Source organism: Stegostoma tigrinum, chromosome 24, assembly GCF_030684315.1.
Source record: "Stegostoma tigrinum isolate sSteTig4 chromosome 24, sSteTig4.hap1, whole genome shotgun sequence".
NCBI lineage: Eukaryota > Metazoa > Chordata > Chondrichthyes > Orectolobiformes > Stegostomatidae > Stegostoma > Stegostoma tigrinum.
In genome coordinates, this window is record NC_081377.1 from 40,067,517 (window position 1) to 40,085,583 (window position 18,067).

The 18,067-nt window shown below is 42.9% G+C and overlaps 1 protein-coding gene across 4 annotated transcripts in view; it reads right to left on the bottom strand.

Annotated features, from left to right (window-relative positions):
• nkain1 (sodium/potassium transporting ATPase interacting 1) overlaps positions 1–18,067 on the bottom strand; it is a 522,606-nt gene that overhangs the window by 4,730 nt on the left and 499,809 nt on the right. For all 4 annotated transcript variants that reach the window (XM_059654446.1, XM_048558122.2, XM_059654447.1 and 1 more), the window contains exon 7: positions 2,928–2,947. In XM_059654446.1, the coding sequence (XP_059510429.1) occupies positions 2,928–2,947 (20 nt within the window). The remainder of the gene's footprint in view (positions 1–2,927; positions 2,948–18,067) is intronic.

Below are 18,067 nucleotides of genomic sequence, written 5' to 3' on the forward strand. Positions count from 1 at the left end.
CAGTCCAATCCTGGGTTTTGGCACAATAAGCAGAATCTTCTGTTTCAATGCTCCTTTAAAGGGCTGTTGTGGTGTAGTGATAGTAGCCATACCTCTATGCCAGGAGGCCCAGGTTCATGTCCCACCATTTCCAGAAATATGTAATAACATAGAACAAACATAGCACAGTACAGGCCCTTCAGCCCATGATGTTGTGCTGACCTACTACAATCAATCTACCCTACATTTTACTATCCTCCATGTGCCTATCCAAGAGTTGCTTAAAAGTCCCTAAAGTCTCTGACTCAACTACCACAGCTGGCAGCGCATTCCACACGCCCACCACTCTCTGTGTAAAGAACCTACCTCTGACACCTCCCCTATAGCTTCCTCCAATCACCTTAAAATTATGTCCCCTCATAATAGTCATTTCCTTGATGGGAAAAAGTCTCTGGCTATCCACTCTGTCTATGCCACTCATCATCTTGTACACCTCTCTGTAACATCTCCATTAAAAAATGCCTGAGCAGGCTGATTGACTGTGATGGCAGCACAGAGGAGCTTCCCCCTGGTTTTTGACTTCAGCTAGGGCTGAGCCTGGGGCAATTTCTGACATCGAGACTGCATTAATAGACGTTTCGTCACCATTCTAGGTAACATCATCAGTGAGCCTCTGATGAGGCGCTGGTGTTATGTCCCGCTTTCTATTTATCTGGTTAGGTTTCCTTGGGTTGGTGATGTCATTTCCTGCGTTGGTGATGTCATTATGGCATTAATGACATCACCAACACAGGAAATGACATCACCAACCCAAGGAAACCTAACCAGATAAATAGAAAGCGGGACATAACACCAGTGCTTCGTCGGAGGCTCACTGATGATGTTACCTAGAATGGTGACGAAATGTCTAAAAACGAACCTTCCAGCTCAGCGAGCAAACTCACTTCCAGAACCTCAACCTGAGCTACAAATCTTCTCAAAACCCGCAAACTGCATTAATACTTTCAGCAAAGGGCAACTGATCTTTGGTGAAGTAAATAACTGCTGACAGGGAGATTCTAAAAAATATTTGACCTATCACAGAATGGTTTGACTTGGGTTTTGAAGGCATCTGTTTCAGATGCCCCACTCAAGACAAGTGCAGTGACACTATCGTGAAGCAGTTGTCAGACTGCGACAAAGTTTCTTGGCCACCCATATCTCTAGAGCACAGTCCACAAAGCCTTGTGATTTACTGAGTCCAATACTATGGTTACACTTCCGAACACAATTAAGATTTTTTGGTAGAAAAACAGAAATGCTGGAGAAGCTTAGCAGGTCAGGCAGCATCTGAGGAAGGGTCACTGGACTTGAATCATGAATTCACTGGACTCTAAGCACAAATTCTGCTTTCTCTCTATAGATTTGCTTTCTCTCAGTAGGTCTGGCAGCATCTATAGACAGAAAGCAGAATTTGTGCTTTGAGTCCAGTGAATTCATGATTCAAGTCCAGTAACCCTTCCTCAGAGGCTGCCTGACCTACTGAGTTTCTTCATTGATTCATCTTTTAGCTTCAGATTTCCAATATCTGCACTGTTTTGGTTAAGATTTTTTGGTGCTCTTCTCAATATTTTTCTTGCATTTGTCTGATAACAAAGAATGGTGACATCTTGCCCGTTGTACTGTATCACACTTTGTGTCACTGGGTCAAAATCCTGGACCTTTCCCCCAAAGGATATAGACAGCAGCTCACCACTGCATTCTCAAGGGCAACTCAGGATGGGCAATAAACTTTGGCCTACTCAGTGATGCCCACATCCTATACATGAATAAAAAAAATCTTAACCATGAGGCAGAGTGGCAGCAGAGAAGGGAAAGGAAACCAATCTCGTACCTGGATCCCATTATTTTATGGGACCCCTTGCCTATGTGTGCCTAAAGTTATCGCTGTTGAGAATCTGCCTGTTTGGTTACACGATCACCCATAGCAGAAACCTACAAACCCATCTAGAACTGAGGGACAGTCAATGATGACCAGTGTGACAGGGCCCTGGGATCCTAATGGTGTGGGTTGTCCTTGAGTTTTCTGCAGTGTCTTCTCAGTAGCATGGCTGGTCTGCTCCAGCCTGGAATTCTTTTCGGAAGCTTCAGTCAGCCTGTGATTCCAGGGGGTAATTTATTCGGCATCATGGTGTGTCTGGCCTGGGATACTAATGGACATGTTGAGTCCTTGGGCCCAGAGCTGTGAAATGGAGTAAGTGGGCTTTGTCTTAAGTTCTCTCTTTCAATTTCTTGTTGTTTCCTTCGTTATGTTACCATGGAAGGACTGCTATTCCTTTATTTTTCTAGTTTATTGCTATGAATTTGTATTTTGGAAAGTCTGTAATGCTGGACGTTTTATTTCTTTATTTTCTAATTCTTTCCTGCGAACTCGTACTAAAGAATCGGTATCTACGCACCTTTGTACCTAAGATGGCTTTGTTAGTGACAACTTGTAAACTTTTCACTGTACTCATGCAGGTACCTGTGACAATAAAGCTAATTCTCATTCTAAGCGGGGAGCCTATACCTTCTCTCCCCTCTCCACTTCGTGGATTGCAAGCAAAACCTCCAACCTTTGGGACTTTATAACTTCGTTTTGAACATTGACTCTGAAACTCAGAATAAACGACAGAACTGTGGTACTTGATCCCAAAGCTTTCTGCCATTCTGAAAACAGGAGGGCCTTGACAGAACTCTGGGAGGAGGGAGAAGCTGAGCAAACAGGCCAATCTATTTGCATGAATTATCTACTTCTGAAAATAAAAACATTTGCAGACAAATGTTTGCTATCAAATTATATGAAAGACACAAGGTGGTGACACAAAGCCTCTGATTATTGATAGATCCACTGAACAGCTTAGCTGCAGCCCTACCTAGCAATGCAGAGAAAGAGGGAAGTTTTGAATGGACAAGTAAGATTTACCTACCAGTGTTCCTGGATGGAATCCTGCAAGAAAATGACAATTATTTAGTAACACTGTAAAACCATTCAGTTCATCTGCTCTGAACATTCTAAAATGATCACCCACTCTATTCGAGACATAATGGGAACTGTAGATGCTGGGGAATCCAAGATAACAAAGTGTAGAGCTGGATGAACGTGGCAGGCTAAGCAGCATCTTAGGAGCAGGAAAGCTGACGTTTCGGGTCTAGACCCTTCATCAGAAATGGCTGAGGGGGAGAGGGTTCTGAAATAAATAGGGAGAGGGGGGAGGGTGATTGAAGATAGATAGAGGAGAAGATAGGTGGAGAGGAGACAGACAAGTTAAAGAGGCGGGGATGGAGCCAGTAGAGGTGAGTGTAGGTGGGGAGGTAGGGAGGGGATAGATCAGTCTGGGGAGGACGGATAGATCAAGGGGGCGGGATGAGGTTAGTAGGTCGGAAATGGAGGTGCAGCTTGAGGTGGGAGGAGGGGATAGGTGAGAGGAAGAACAGGTTAGGGAGGCGGGGACGCTCCTGTCAGAGATAATCCAGCTCCACACTTTGTTATCTCGGATTCTCCAGCATCTGCAGTTCTCATTATCTCTTTATAAGATAGGTAATCTGCTTCCAGGCTTTCAAATCTTTAAAGAAAAGCTTTGAGAAAAAGAAACTGCTTGACATGTCTCCTTCTGTTTGTGAATGTCATAGAACTCTGCAAGTCGCTTCTTTATTGCAAAGTCATTGACATATGAAAAGGTTTTAAGGAATTGTTACCCCGTTATGTCACTCACAAGAGGGAGTCAGTGTAACTGCTTGAGCAGCCTGGTGAGGAAGTTATGATTTAATGTTTCACTTTAATAAACGCTACAATGAACGTGATGTCACAAGCCACAACATTAATGACAGCAGAACTGCACAGAGAATGACTCAGGATGTTTAATCAACTTCAAAAACATACACATGGCTTGCTACATCTCCATCCATTTGACTGCAATGAACAGAAACACATTATCTTGACTTTTGCCAGCTAGAATAGAATGCAATCTATTACATTTCAACAAAACAAAAGGACAAAATGCTGTCTGGTCTACCACACTAATTCTCGCTGCTAACTACAAGGAAATGATTTAGTCAGTTATTTGATTCAATAATGGATCAAAAGACAGGAGGGACCCAAGTCACTGAAGTCTTCCTTTCCTGGTTTTCAATATGGAATCCCAATACTTGTTCATCTGGACTTCACACAATGTACAGCACTGTAGCTGGCCATTCAGCCCTCCCTGCTTGAGTTTATGTTTCACTCAAGTCTTGATGAGTGAATGAATGAATAATTTTGAATGTTGAGAGATGGTAGGAACTGCGGATGCTGGAGAATCTGAGACAACAAGGTGTAGAGCTGGGCCTGCTGAGTTCATCCAGCTCTACACCCAATTTTGAATGATGAATGATTTTTTATTGTCACGTTTATTTTACAAAGCTTTCATTTGTTGCCGTGATCCGGTGCCATTTTTGAATAGTATAAAAATAAGATGATATAGCTTAAAGAGAAGTCCGGTTTCACAGCCCTCACAACATCACAACTTATCATTAAGGCCTTCCATTCTTTTCTTTCTCTTGGATTTATTCAGCTTTCCCTTGTCAATCTATGCTGCCTGCCTCTGCCTCTCCCTGTGGTAGTGTGTTTCACATTCTAACCACTCTCTGAATAAAGATAACTTGCCTGAGTGCATGGATGAATTCATGACCTTATATCGATGGCTCCTTACTCTTGGCACCCTGCCTAGTGGGAATATCTTCTCTGTTTCTACACTATCAAGTATAATCAACATCTGGGATGTGAAGATCAAAACAAAGGCTAAACCACAGTTACCATGGCCACCAGAATGTGATAAGTTTCAAATGGTGCGTCATAAATCAAGTTTTAAGAATTACCTGACACTTGGCATCTTTTAGCATCGACAATTGTGGCATAATTGATGTTTTGGTTAGCAATGGTCTGACCTGTAATTGTGGTGATTAAGGAAAGACCCAAACAGTGAGATTTGAGACATTACCATGCTGTTAGTGGTGCTGGTGGAGAGGGTGGATGGGTTCAGTGATACTGATGTCCCAAACAGTGAGGGTTTATATCCTCCCATTTGGGAAGTGGTGGTGGGGGGGGGGGGGGCGGTGGTTGCAGTACTGTTGGTAATGAGTATGGCTAAACAGCATAATTGACATTCCCAGAATTAACTGTTCATCTCTTTCCAAGAGGCCTTTGCTGAATTCTGATCAAAATCCTATAAAACCCTACCTGGTTGTTAGTGGGCAGGCTGATAAATCTTCACTGGAGTTCATTTCCACAGTATTTATCCTCCAAAAAAGGTCAATACTAACCAGTTAATCCAATAATTGAAAATGCCAAATTAACTGCAGCTGCATGAGTGAGTCAGTTCAACAACAACAACTTAGACTTATATAGCATCCTTAGCCTTCTGACTAGGATAATTCTTCTCCATGAAAAACTGATGCACCTTCCTTAATGTTCGTTAACGAAAAGGAATTGGTTAAATACTTGGAGGGAATAACAAAGGGAGAAAGAAGCAGGCTGTTGGGAGGAAATGGACAGAATTTGCAAAGAGCAGGCACAGGTATGGGTTGAATGGCCACCCACACAATATGTTTTTGCAATGTTTAATATAAACAGAGGAAAGACACAACACTGAAAAGTATAGAAGCAAATTTCACTTCTCTTATTGGAGCTAGAAAGGGGAATGTGGCAGAAGATTAGCAACATCATCATTCCTTTCAATCTCATCAAAGTGAAAGACAGAAATCGTGTGCTTCAGGAATCTAATGTTGGAGTTTAGGTATGGCTTAGGTCAAGGCATCATAGTCTGAAAGGACCACACTCTCATTAGAGAGAGATTACTGATGGAGGTTTTGTAGTGATTATAACAAGGTCAGCCAGGTGGACCTCATAGAAAATGAGTTCCCTGACTGAGTCTGTTAATCTGGTCCAGGCATAGAGCCCTGGCTGATAGATGATAGCAAGAGTGTCAGACATCCTGATACTCTGAGAGCTGGCTCTGAGGGAGCTGGATCAGTGTCAAGGACTCTCCACTTGTAAATAAAGGGTGACTTGAGATGTCCTCTATGGAGTTACTTCAGTAGCGAAACAGTAAAGCATGCTCCTCAAGAAATTCGCTTGTCTTTGAGTTAGGGTAAGCATTTCTGACATCATGCTGTTATTTGATAAGCTTGACTTGTTTGATCCTGCCATCGAAGATGAGGCCAAGTATGTGGAAAGAAGGCATGATTCTTTTACAGGCAAAAGACACTGGGGTAGATGAAATGCAATGAGTAATTCTCCTGTTGGCTTATGGACCTGTAGCTTTTTCAGTTATTAGGAGCCTAATGCTTCCTGAGGCATCAGATACTAAAACCTTTCAAAAGTCAATGGATTTAGTTCAGGAATACAATACTCCAAACCTCCTCTAATTGTGAGTCGCAATCACTTTGATGTGGCAATTTGAGAACCAGCGGGATCCATATCAGGATTTTTGATGAGCTTAAGACGACTGGCAGAGGCATGTGACTTCAGCTCAACTAGTAATGAGATACTGAGAGGCTCTTTGGTATGTGGAATTGATGATGGAACCATACAAAAGCGCCTACTAGCTAAAACCCAATTGGACTTCAACAGGCTTTATCACTGAAAAGTGCGGCAAGAGAAGCATTTGAGTTGCAGGGTATTCTGATGGGAATGGACAACCTCGCCAGGCTGAATGAGCTTGGGGAATATCACTTCAGTGAAGGCAACTGCATGGTCCCACTCAAGGCATTAGCTTATCAGAGGCACTCTAGGTCAGCCCAAGGCAAAACCCCAAAACTAAGCCAAGTCTCAGCTAAATAGCAAAATTTTCTTCGGGATCTGGGCGAGAAAACTATTACAGTTGCTGATCATATATAGACTCGAGACAGGAAAAGAGTCCCATTAGACCTAAATTGAGTAACAGAACTCACAGGCTGGTATCCAAAAGAGTGCATACTCTGGAAAGTCCAACTACATCTGGTTGGGAAGAGTTAAATTGCTCAGCAACATCCAAATTAGAACTACTCAAAACAAACATCTGGTTAAATGGTCTCCTGGATCTAAGAGGTCAATACTGGTGTAGCCGCTCCAGTGATAATAGAACCAGGTTTTAACAATATTTGCTCTGGAGTCCAATCCTAAAGATTGCATGAGACCTTGGCTGGACTGTGAGCCTATGCCGGGAACCTTTACAGATTAAGCAGACAACTTCAATTCCGTTCTCTTATGAGAAGCAGCTGGGTCAGTTACCACTGATTGTAGTAAAAGGCTCAGGCCCAAGCCTGATGGGGTGGAATTGGTTGAGAGGATTCACCTAGCAATAGCAATGGTGAATAGCCAAGGTCCTTTTCCCAGGATGGGCGAGTCCAGTACTAGAGGGCATAGGTTCAAGGGAATAGCAGAAAGATTTGAAAGAAACCTAAGGGGCAACATTTGCATGCAGAGGTTGGTGAATGTATGGAATGAGCTGCCTGAGGAAGTGGTGGAGGCTGGGACAATTACATTTAAAAGGTGACTGGCTGCGTATATGAATAGGAAGGGTTGAGAGGGATACGGGCCAAATGTTGGCAAATGAAACTAGATTAATTTAGGACATCTAGTTGGCATGGACGAGTTGGACCAAAGGTCTGTTTCCATGCTGTACAACTCTGTGACTGTATGAGTCTATGGCTGCCTGAGTGAAGACCTAATTAAATACCTGAAAGATTTTCAAGAATTTCTAGGGGTTATTATAGGAGCTACGTCAACCTTGCAAGTTGACCACGACTCTGCAAGCACCATCCCCTTCCATTTGACCTATGGGCAAAGGTAGAGGCAGAAATCAGAGGCTGGAAAGTGAAGGAATCATCGAAGCAGTCCGCTTTGTGGAAGGGGCAGCACTGGTTGCTCAGGTTGTGAACCCCAATGGTTCGCTTCGAATTTGTGGGGATTCAAAACAAACAGCAAACCACTTATTGCAGCTGGATAAGTACCCAATCCCTTGCATAAACAATTTATGTGCAAAACTGGCCGGGGGTCGGGGGGCGGAGGGGGGGGGGGGGGGGCGGTGGTGGTGTCATTCATGAAACTGGTCATGAGCCATGCATAGATGCAGTTAGGTAAGGATTTTCAGAAATTTGCAACAATTAATACCCACCATAATGGTTTGTACCAATATATGAGACTGCCATTTGGGCTATCGTCAGCCAATACCATTTTTCAGTGAATGACAGAAAACATTTTACAAGGTCTACCCCAGGTCACCATTTACCCAGATGGCATGTTAGTAAGAGAGCAGATCAATAAGGAATGCTTTGAGAACTTGGACATAGTCCTTCGGTGTTTTTCCCAGGCAGGTGTACACCTTAGAGGGGACAAATCATGCTCCTGGTACCCCAAGTGTTGGGTTACAGAGTCAACAAGACTGGATCATAATGACTGAATGTGTACATTTTTTTTGCTTATATTTTTCCCCAAATCACCTGCAGCTGGGTGTAATTCTTGAAAAATACACAGTGACACAGTGTGAAATTACTCCACAGAGGCCGGTATCCTGTCACCAAGTCACCTTTTACTTACTTGTGGAGAGTCTTTGACACTGATCCAGCTCCCTCAGAGCCAGCTCTCAGAGTGAACAGAACCTCAGACACTCCTTATCTGTCAGCCAAGGCCCCCAGATTGAACCAGGTTAACAGCCCCAATCAGGAAGCTCATATTCTATGAGGTCCACTGACTGACAGCATTACAAATCATTACACAGTGTACATCTTTTTAATTACAATCTTGCTTATTCTTAATTATCTTCAGTTTACGTCGCTTTGTCTACCAACATTCCTCAGTTACTCAATCAAAACCATTCAAGATTTGGAACACTCCTCTCCACCTATCTTTTCCTCTATCCATCTTCTATCCGCCTTCCCCTCTCTCCCTATTTATTTCAGAACACCCTTCCCCTCCCCCATTTCTGAACAAGGGTCTAGGCCCGAAACCTCAGCCTTCCTGCTCCTCTGACGCTGCTTGGCCTGCTGTGTTCATCCAGCTCTACACCTTGTTAGCTCAGATTCTCCAGCATCTGCAGTTCCTACTATCTCTGTATTAAATATCCCCTTAGCTTTTGTGTTCTATGAAGAACGGTCGTTAGTCCATCCAGAATTGTAGCAGTCAGGAAGAAATCTCTCTGATCAGACGGAAACAGTTTCTCTGCAGGTTTTCAGGCCTAATACTGGTTCGCTACGAAGAATGAATGAGGAAATTGGACATCAAAAAAGATCAGAGTTCTGCAGACTTAAGTGAATTCTACTCAATAATTCCACACTCTGTTTTGCTACGACTTTAAATACACTACAATTTACAAATTAATTATGTGGTACTTTCAAAGAACCTGAGCTTTGTGATAAATTAATCTTTTATCTGAAAATATTAATTAAAACATAATGGGTGGGATTGTACTTTTTTGCATATTTCACTCTATTGCTCTCTGTGCACAATGAATCAGAGCTCTCAGCTCATACTCTGTCTGTTAAACTCATAATCTAATGCTCCAATCCAGGGAACACACTCTTCTGCGTATAATAAAATGACAAATTGTTCACCCCAATCTCTCTGTGATGCAGAATTTGCATTTCAAGTGCTGAAAGTTATGAAAAAAGTTCTTTTTTCAAACATACCTAATGTTTTTAACATGTTGGAAAATCTGGACAAGAATAGCAAGTGTAAACCCTCAGTGAACTAGGCACTAGTGTGGGGAGCTAGAATTGGGATGTGGGGGGAGCGAGGTGGAGTCGGAGGGAGGGAGTTATAAATAAAAGCTGTTGTCTGAAGTATTAAAAGGATATTGTGCCACTTCCTTTAGTTCTCAGGGCACTAGAATGTATGTTGCCTTTAGCGGGTTCAACTTTCAGAGCTCCATGTGCTGTGTGTATACAGTGCTGTGACTCTGCCTGGTTTATAGTCTGCCGTGGGTTTGCAAACTGCACACACAGTCAGTTTGCTGAACTAAAACAAGTCAAAGAACTGTGGGTGCCAAAATCAGAAACAAAAACAGAGATTTCTGGGAAAAATCAGTCGGTCTGGCAGCATCTGTGGAGAGAAAACACAGTTAATGTTTCAGGTTCAGCACCTCTTCTTCAGTTCTGAAGAAAGGTCACTGGACCCAAAACATTAACTCTGCTTTCTCTCCACAGATGCTGCCAGACCTGTTGAGTTCTTCCCGCAATTTCTGGTTTTTGGTTTGCTGAACTGTTTGTTTCATACTTTGTAATGAGTTTGTCTGTTTAAAACCATTAACCCAACAAGTTAATCAATCTCTGATGGCCACTTGTTTATTTGATCATTATCTAATTTACAGGGGTACTGTGCAGTTTCAGTTCAGCGCCTCTGAAATTATAATGTGCATCTCTTTCCCAGATTTTTACTCCCCTGATTATAGCTTCCTAACCAGTCCTGTCTATCTACACCTGTTTGTAGATCATCAAGTTGCTGTGTTTTCTCCCTCTCTTGCAAAGCCATAATTTGTTCACATCTCTGCCACTCCCTGTGCTCCTGTTACATTGCTGATTCTTTGACTCAGCTGCTCATGGCCGCTCTTTGGCCCATCTTCAGTCACTTTCTTCACCAGTGATCATCTTCAGTGCTCCCCCCAACTCTGGCTCTCCCCCACCTCTCCTGTCAATCCCCCGGCCCGTTCTCTGCTGCTGCTCATGTCGATGTTTCACCCTTTGTGCCGTTGGTCCTGATACTGAGCGAGTCGAAGTTAACTTTAGGCCAGTCTGCTGTCACTAAGTGGGGGTGGTTGTGGGAGAATTTTGCAATTCCCTAGGAGGAAGCTCCAAGTTAAGGCAAAGTCTTTGGAGGTCTCAAAATTCATAAAAGGTAGAGTAATCAGGGCAACAGAAAAGCAGATGCATTTCTTGAAAGACTGGTAGATGAAGAACAATGAGAGAGGTCATCAAGCTCCTTCAAGTCCAAGAAAATACAGGGATTAAGGTCACATGGCATCACAGTAGCAAGAGACAGAAGGAAGTTGTCTCTGACATTATATTGCAAATGGAAGGCAGAAAAGGACAAATGACCCGATGTAACAACAGGCATCCTTTCTGACGTACCTTTGTTCATAACATCGAGAGGATGAAGTGTGCCACAGCTCAAAGGATGAATCCAGGACTGAAACGAAGGCATCAGCTCAGGAATTACAAGCACAGGGAGAGTTTGAGGAACACATGAATCCAGAAGAAGATGAACCAACTGAAGAATTCCACCGGGATCAAAATTTTTGAAAGGACACGAGCCTATTACCAGTACAACATGGGCAATGGCGAGACTGCGACTGGGCTGAAATGTACAGGGCCGGTGGGACAGATTTTGTTGAAATGTGGTCCAAAACATATCCGGGAGTTCACCAGTCCAGGGATCAGAACCAGAGAACATTTTCAATGGCTCATTAACAAAGATACTTGCTGATGGAGAAGAAATATATCATCAGTGGCTTCAGTCCTCCACAGTACAGGACATTGTATTTTGCCTCCGTTAACATTTGTTTGGCAGGATTATGAAGGAGTTCGTCTAATTAATGGTTGTGTCCCTGCCTCGAAACTAGGGGAGCTGGGTTCATAGTCCCACATCTCTGAGCAGGATGATTAGAAAATATTTAAAGAAGTGTTATTTTTAGTGTCATTTTGTTTCTCTGATAAAAGTTTAAAAATGTGGAAAGTTATGCATATTCTGCCTTGGGAACCTACAAACCAATGGTCTCAATGTGGACTTTACGAGCTTCAAAATCTCCCCAGCCCTAGCCTCATCTCATGACCAACACTCCCTCTCATCTCCACCTCCTTGACCTGTCTGTCATCTATCTGTTCCTCCCACCTCACAGACCAATCCCCACCACCTACCTGCACTCACCTATTGCCATCCCACCTACATTCCCCAGCCCCACCCTTCCTGTTTCTATTTATTTGAGGCCCCTTCCACCTCCCTCATTTCTGAAGAAGAGTCCCAACCCGAAACATCAGCTTTCCTGCTGCTCTGATGCTGCCTGGCCTGGTGTGTTCCTCCAGCTCCACACTGTGTAATCTCAGACTCCACATTGGCAGTTCTTCCTGTTTCTGAAACATATGCATGTTGTTCTGGCAGGACCTTACAGGATCTGAGAACATCTGGAGAGATTTCTAAAGTAGAAAGAACTTGAATTGTGACTGAAATCCAAAACAATTGATGAAGAAAATTTGTATGTTTCATTAAACAAGGAGCAATGTATTGGCAACAAATCTTAGAGCAACTGATTCTTCTGGTTCTTCAGATGTAAAATCTGACCTTTCAGGCAGCAGAGAAAAATTGCAGACTTCTGCTAATGGGAACTCAGTGAATTTTGTCAAATATCTAGCTTTGTTCTTCCCTGTTGAGCATGACTGTCTTTATAAACTAAAAGATAAAACACATGGGAATGAGACACACCATAAACTGATTCAGTTTGTATTCAACCCTGAGGAAAACATCATAAAATCTGCTCATGCTGCTAAGTGCTTTTCAATCATTTTACACTGTACACCCAGTGTAGGCCACATTGAGCAAATGACCATGACCATTCATTTCCAGACATAGTTTCAAATACAGGTAATTGGGACCCTGGAAGCAGAGTGGAAGATTTCTTTGGATTTGTATCACTAATAGAGACGACTGATGTTCATTGAGAAATCCTTCATCAATTAGCATTGACGCTATTTCCAAATGAAAACATCAGTGGTTAAAGCTGGGATAATAGGAACAATACAAAGGCAATAGAAATTGGTGTGCAATGAAGAATTGCAGATTATAATTTGTAAACTTCGCTCCTTATAGTTTGAATTTGGTTTCCATTGATGTTATCAAATGTCACTTGCAGGGAATGGCTTTCTTTGACTGAGTACACGTTATTGTGTATTTCTCAGCTCAACACATCATTGGGAAGTTCCAATGATCATGTGTGTAATCTGACACAGAAATTATTGAGTGAATTAAACTGAGAAAAGTTGAATTAATGCCTTGAAACTGGTACTTTGGGTGAAATTCACCCCTCTGTCAAAAAGGGTACATGTGGTGGTTGTGTTTCCCAGAATCATCTGAGATGCCTTGGGTAAATTTACTGATACCAAATGGGGAAGGATGCTGGCACCAAATCATTGGCAGAAGATAGCTCCTGTCTTGATAAACAGAATAGGTTTTTTACTTACAATTTAACAACTAGTTACATTACATCTCAGCTACTTGATAGCCTCTTGTGAGACAGCAGAGAGCAAGTAAATCATTGCCACATTCATTTTGGCACTGGTAACTGGCCCTGCAGATTACAGAGACAGTAGGAATTATTGATGCCGGAGAATCTAAGATAACAAGGTGTAGAGCTGGATGAACACAGCAGGCCAAGCAGCATCAGAGGAGCAGGAAGGCTGATGTTTCGGGTCTACACCGTTCTTCAGAAAGTCTGCAGATTTCTGCAGATTACAACTGCTCCACCCTCATAATAATGATTAACTCCTCCAGGTTCAGTGCCTTATATCTCTAATGGGGAGAGCTTCTCTTTTCTTTTCTTCATTCATGGGATGAGGGCGTTGCTGGGGAGATCAGCATTTATTGTCTGTCCCTACGGTCAATCACATTGCTGTGGGGCCTGGACTCATATGTCGGCCAGACAAGGCAATGATGGCAGATTTCCTTCCCTAAAGGACATCAGTGAACTGGATGGAGCCTTCCAGACATTTAACAATGATTTCATGGTCATCATTAGATTCTTAATTCCAGATTTTAAATGAATTCAAATTCCAAAATGTGCCATGGTGAGATTCAAACCTGGATCCACAGAACTTGACCTGGGTCTCTGGTTTAATAATGTAGCAATAATACCACTAGGCCAACACCTCAAATTATGAGTCAGTTAACCCTTTCAGATACTTCCTGTCTAATACAACAGAAACCTGTTACAGGAAGGATTGTATTATGCTTGAGAGGTTCAGAAGTTATTTACCAGGATGTTGCCAGGTATAGAGGGTTTGAATTATAAAGAAAGGCTGGATGGATGGGGACTTGTTTTACTGGAGCACAGGAGGTAGAGGTGTGACCTTATAGAAGTTTATAAAATCATGAGAGGTATAGTTAGAGTGAATGCAGATGTTTTTTTCCTTAGGGTGGGGGAATTTTAAGATTGGGGACATTTTTGAGGTGAGAGTAAAAGGTTTTAAAAAAGGCATGAGGGGCAACTTTTTTATAGAGTGGTTTGTGTGTGGAATGAACTGCCAGGAAAAGACATTTGGATAATTACATGAATAAGAAATGTTTGGAGGGATATGGTTCAAACATAGGCAAGTGGGTCCAGTTTAATTTTGGGATTATGGTCAGCATGGACTGGTTGGACCGAAAGGTCTGTTTCCATGCTGTATGGCTCTGTGGCTAAACCCCTTCACTATCAACTCCAAGGCATCAATTTTGCACTGACTGAAACCTCTGATTACTTTATCCAGAAAGGAATATTTAACAATATCTCATGAGCAGATACACAAGCTTTCGACCTAGTTTCAAGTTTGTGGCTTCTCTTGTTGTCTGCTACGACATCCTCTTTGAGACTCACCTGACTTATAACTAACTTCAGAAGGAGCAATTTGACATACATGATGCCATTAAACAACTGAAAGAAGCCAAAGGCATTTCTTAGATACTGCAGGAGTGACAAAGGTCTTGAATAAACACAATGGTGAGCTTTCTGAGCATCTGGAGATACTCGCACTATGAACTAGGTCTGGTTTGTGTTAATAGAAAGAGGAAGTAGCTAATCAAGGAAGCATTTGATGAATGTCATGACAACAGACATGTTGAAATTTCAATTATAAGGTGTTTTTTTTTAAGACAGCATAAAGACAGAAGACAACTACAGATGTAAGATCAGTGAATGTCTGGTAAAGACCTGAGAGGAACCCTGGAATGTTCTACTGAGGGTACCAAGGAAGTTCAAACAGCAAATCTTTAAAGGCAACGATCCCATTCAAAACAAACAGGACAGTGATCCCCGTGTCTACAGAGACAATAAGGAGCTAACTACCTCTCTCCACCGAAAGCTATTTCCTGTGATTCATGTTCCAGACTGCAAACATGTATGTACTTTACAAATTTAAGATAATACAAAAAAGGAGTTAAAAATCAACCACAAACTGATGTGTAAATATGGATTATTATTGACAGCCTCAGTGCTGAAGTCACTGTTAAAAAAGAGACAGTATGTAAGACTGCCAGCTAAATGCAGAGCCAAGAATCTTAATCAGCTGCTTCGCTATCAACATCAACGTTAATCATCTGATTCAACTTATCAACTGCAACGTTCTACTGTCCATGGTACCCAGAGAATGAGGTGTGCATCTTTTTAACTATTATAATGTTAACTATTACATTTTTGACTCAATTCACATTTCTAATCTGTGTATGTGTGTCATGTTTTATTGTCTCTTCTCATGCTTAGGAACTAATAAACTTAGCCTTTCTTTGACACAAGAAAGCTTATTTAATTTGGTGTGTTTTAAAATATAAATGCATTTGGATTCGGAAAGGTGTCCACAAGGATCCTCCTTAGAAGAGTTTATTGTGACCAACTGAGAGGGGGATTAAATTCCGAAGAGGAGTCCGTTTATCTGTCCTCCCCTGCGACTGTAACCATTTGGGGATATCCCAGCTGGAGTCGGAGCCAAGTGAGGGCCGTCACCTCACTATCAGTCACACCATGAGCTTATTCAAAATCTCAAGGGAAAATCCGAAATGAACTTTTATTTGGCAATCTATCACAGAATGATACAATCAGTGGAAGAAAGATTCACACTGACATATCAAATTAGTGCTGTGCTTGGCTTCCTCTCTGATATTCACAGTTGGCAAAATGACAAAGCAACGCAGACTATGGAGCGCTGTTTGAATCCACAGGAGGCCTTAAATCGTGGGGATTCCAAAGGTGTGAATGCTTTGGATTTGTGAATCTGAGCTATTTCAAAGTGTGCATCACCGCAAGATGCTTTAAATTTGGTGTGTGAACAAAAGCTAAGATCACGTGTCCCCAGCTTAATTATTACTCTCTGTAACATCTTGACCCTTGCTGTTTCTGTGATGAGTTGTCAGTGAAATGTTTCCAAGCAAAGATTGACCAAAACATACATTTGTTCCTTGCTAAGGCAAAAAAAACTGGTTGGGTTTTCCCTTTGCTAAGAGAAATTGAAACTATCTGAAGGAAACAGACCTTGAGGAGACAGACCTTTTTTCTGTAATTGCCAAACTGAAAATTCAACAAGTTATCTTCAAAATTTGGATCAACTTTGTTGTAGGGAGATACATATGTCAAGTGAGGCACATTATACATTTATACGCATTAACTCAGTTAACTGAATTTGTCACATAGAGTGATGCCATCAGCGTGGGTTCTATTCTCGCATTGGCTGAAGTTACCATAAGGGACTCTCCTTCACAGCCTGACCTCTACTCTGCAGGTGCTGACCCTTGGGTCAAACCACCACCAGTCACCTCTCCCTCTCTAATGAGTGAGCAGCGTTTTGGTGCCCTGGGACAATTGCAACTTTGATTTCTACTCCTATATATATTGTGAAAGCAACGTGAATGGACAACCAGAATCACAATATTCTCCGTTACCTTGCAAAATGAATCTGTTACTCATTTATAAATGCAGAATATTTATTCTTCATAACGCAGGGTTGTGAGTGATAGTGGGATGGTGGCACGGTGGCTCAGTGGTTAGCACAGCTGCCTCAAAGCGCCGGGGACCCGGGTTCGATTGCATCCTCGGGTGACTGTCTGTGTGGAGTTTGCACATTCTCCCCGTGTCTGTGTGGGTTTCCTCCGGCTGTTCCGGTTTCCTCCCACAGTCCAAAGATGTGCAGGCTGGGTGGATTGGCCAAGCTAAACTGCCCATAGAGTTCAGGGATGTGTAGATTAGGTGAGATTTAGGGGGATGAATCTGGGTGGGATGCTCTGTGGGTGGGAGTGGACTTGTTGGGCTGAAGGGCCTGTTTCCACACTGTAGGGATTCTATGTTTCTATGAGATTTCAGTTAACTTCTGTCACCGAGAATCAAACTCCAGCAATGGGAGGTGCTGTCAGTTAAGAAGCCCATGATCTAACTGACCTGGCTTTTCAAGTTGAGGCTTTCACAAAAGTCCTGGATGATCTTGTGAAGTGGGGAGATGTGTGGGAGCGGAGCTGGTACATCTAGTAAGCTACAAGGAGGGACCATGGTGACTGAAACAGCATATTGGAGGGTAGCAACAGGGACAAAGGCTGAGGGCAGGCTGCGAAACACTCACCCATAGTTTAACAGATCTCAGTGGGTGTGGGACTAGCGGGCCATGTTACTGTTTTTATCTGGTAACGATAATTACGTAGGGTTGTGACCGGGGGGGTACCAGGTTTAAGGTGTCTCTGCGTAAGTAATTGACCTGGACCTGGTAGACAGGGTGAATTCAGAGTGATCTGCAAATTAATCGTATCTTGTTGAAATGTCACATGGATGACTCTGAACTTACAGCTCAGAAACAGGCCATTCAGCCCAACCAAACGATGCTCTGATGAGGAGATAACGGGAGGGGGCCTCCTGCAGTGCCAGAATGATCTATCCGAAAGTTGCAGGAACAGCAATTCATATTCTGCCTGGGCTTCCTGCAGTGCCACAACGATGCCACCCGAAGGCTGCAGGAGCAGCATCTCATATTCTTCTTGGGAACCCTGCAGCCCAATGGTATCACTGTGGACTTCACAAGCTTCAAAATCTCCCTTCCCCCACCGTATCCCAAAACCAGCCAAGCTCGTCCCCACCCCCCCTAACCTGTCCTGCCTCTCACCTATCCCCTCCTCCCACCCCAAGCCGCATCCCCATTTCCTACCTACTAACCTCATCCCGCTCCCTTGACCTGTCCATCCTCCCTGGACTGAACTATCTCCTCCCTAGCTCCCCACCTACACTCACCTCTACTGGGTCTGTCCCCGCCTCTTTGATTTGTCTGTCTCCTCTCCACCTATCTTCTCCTCTATCCATTTTCTATCCGCCTCCCCCTCTCTCCCTATTTATTTCAGAAC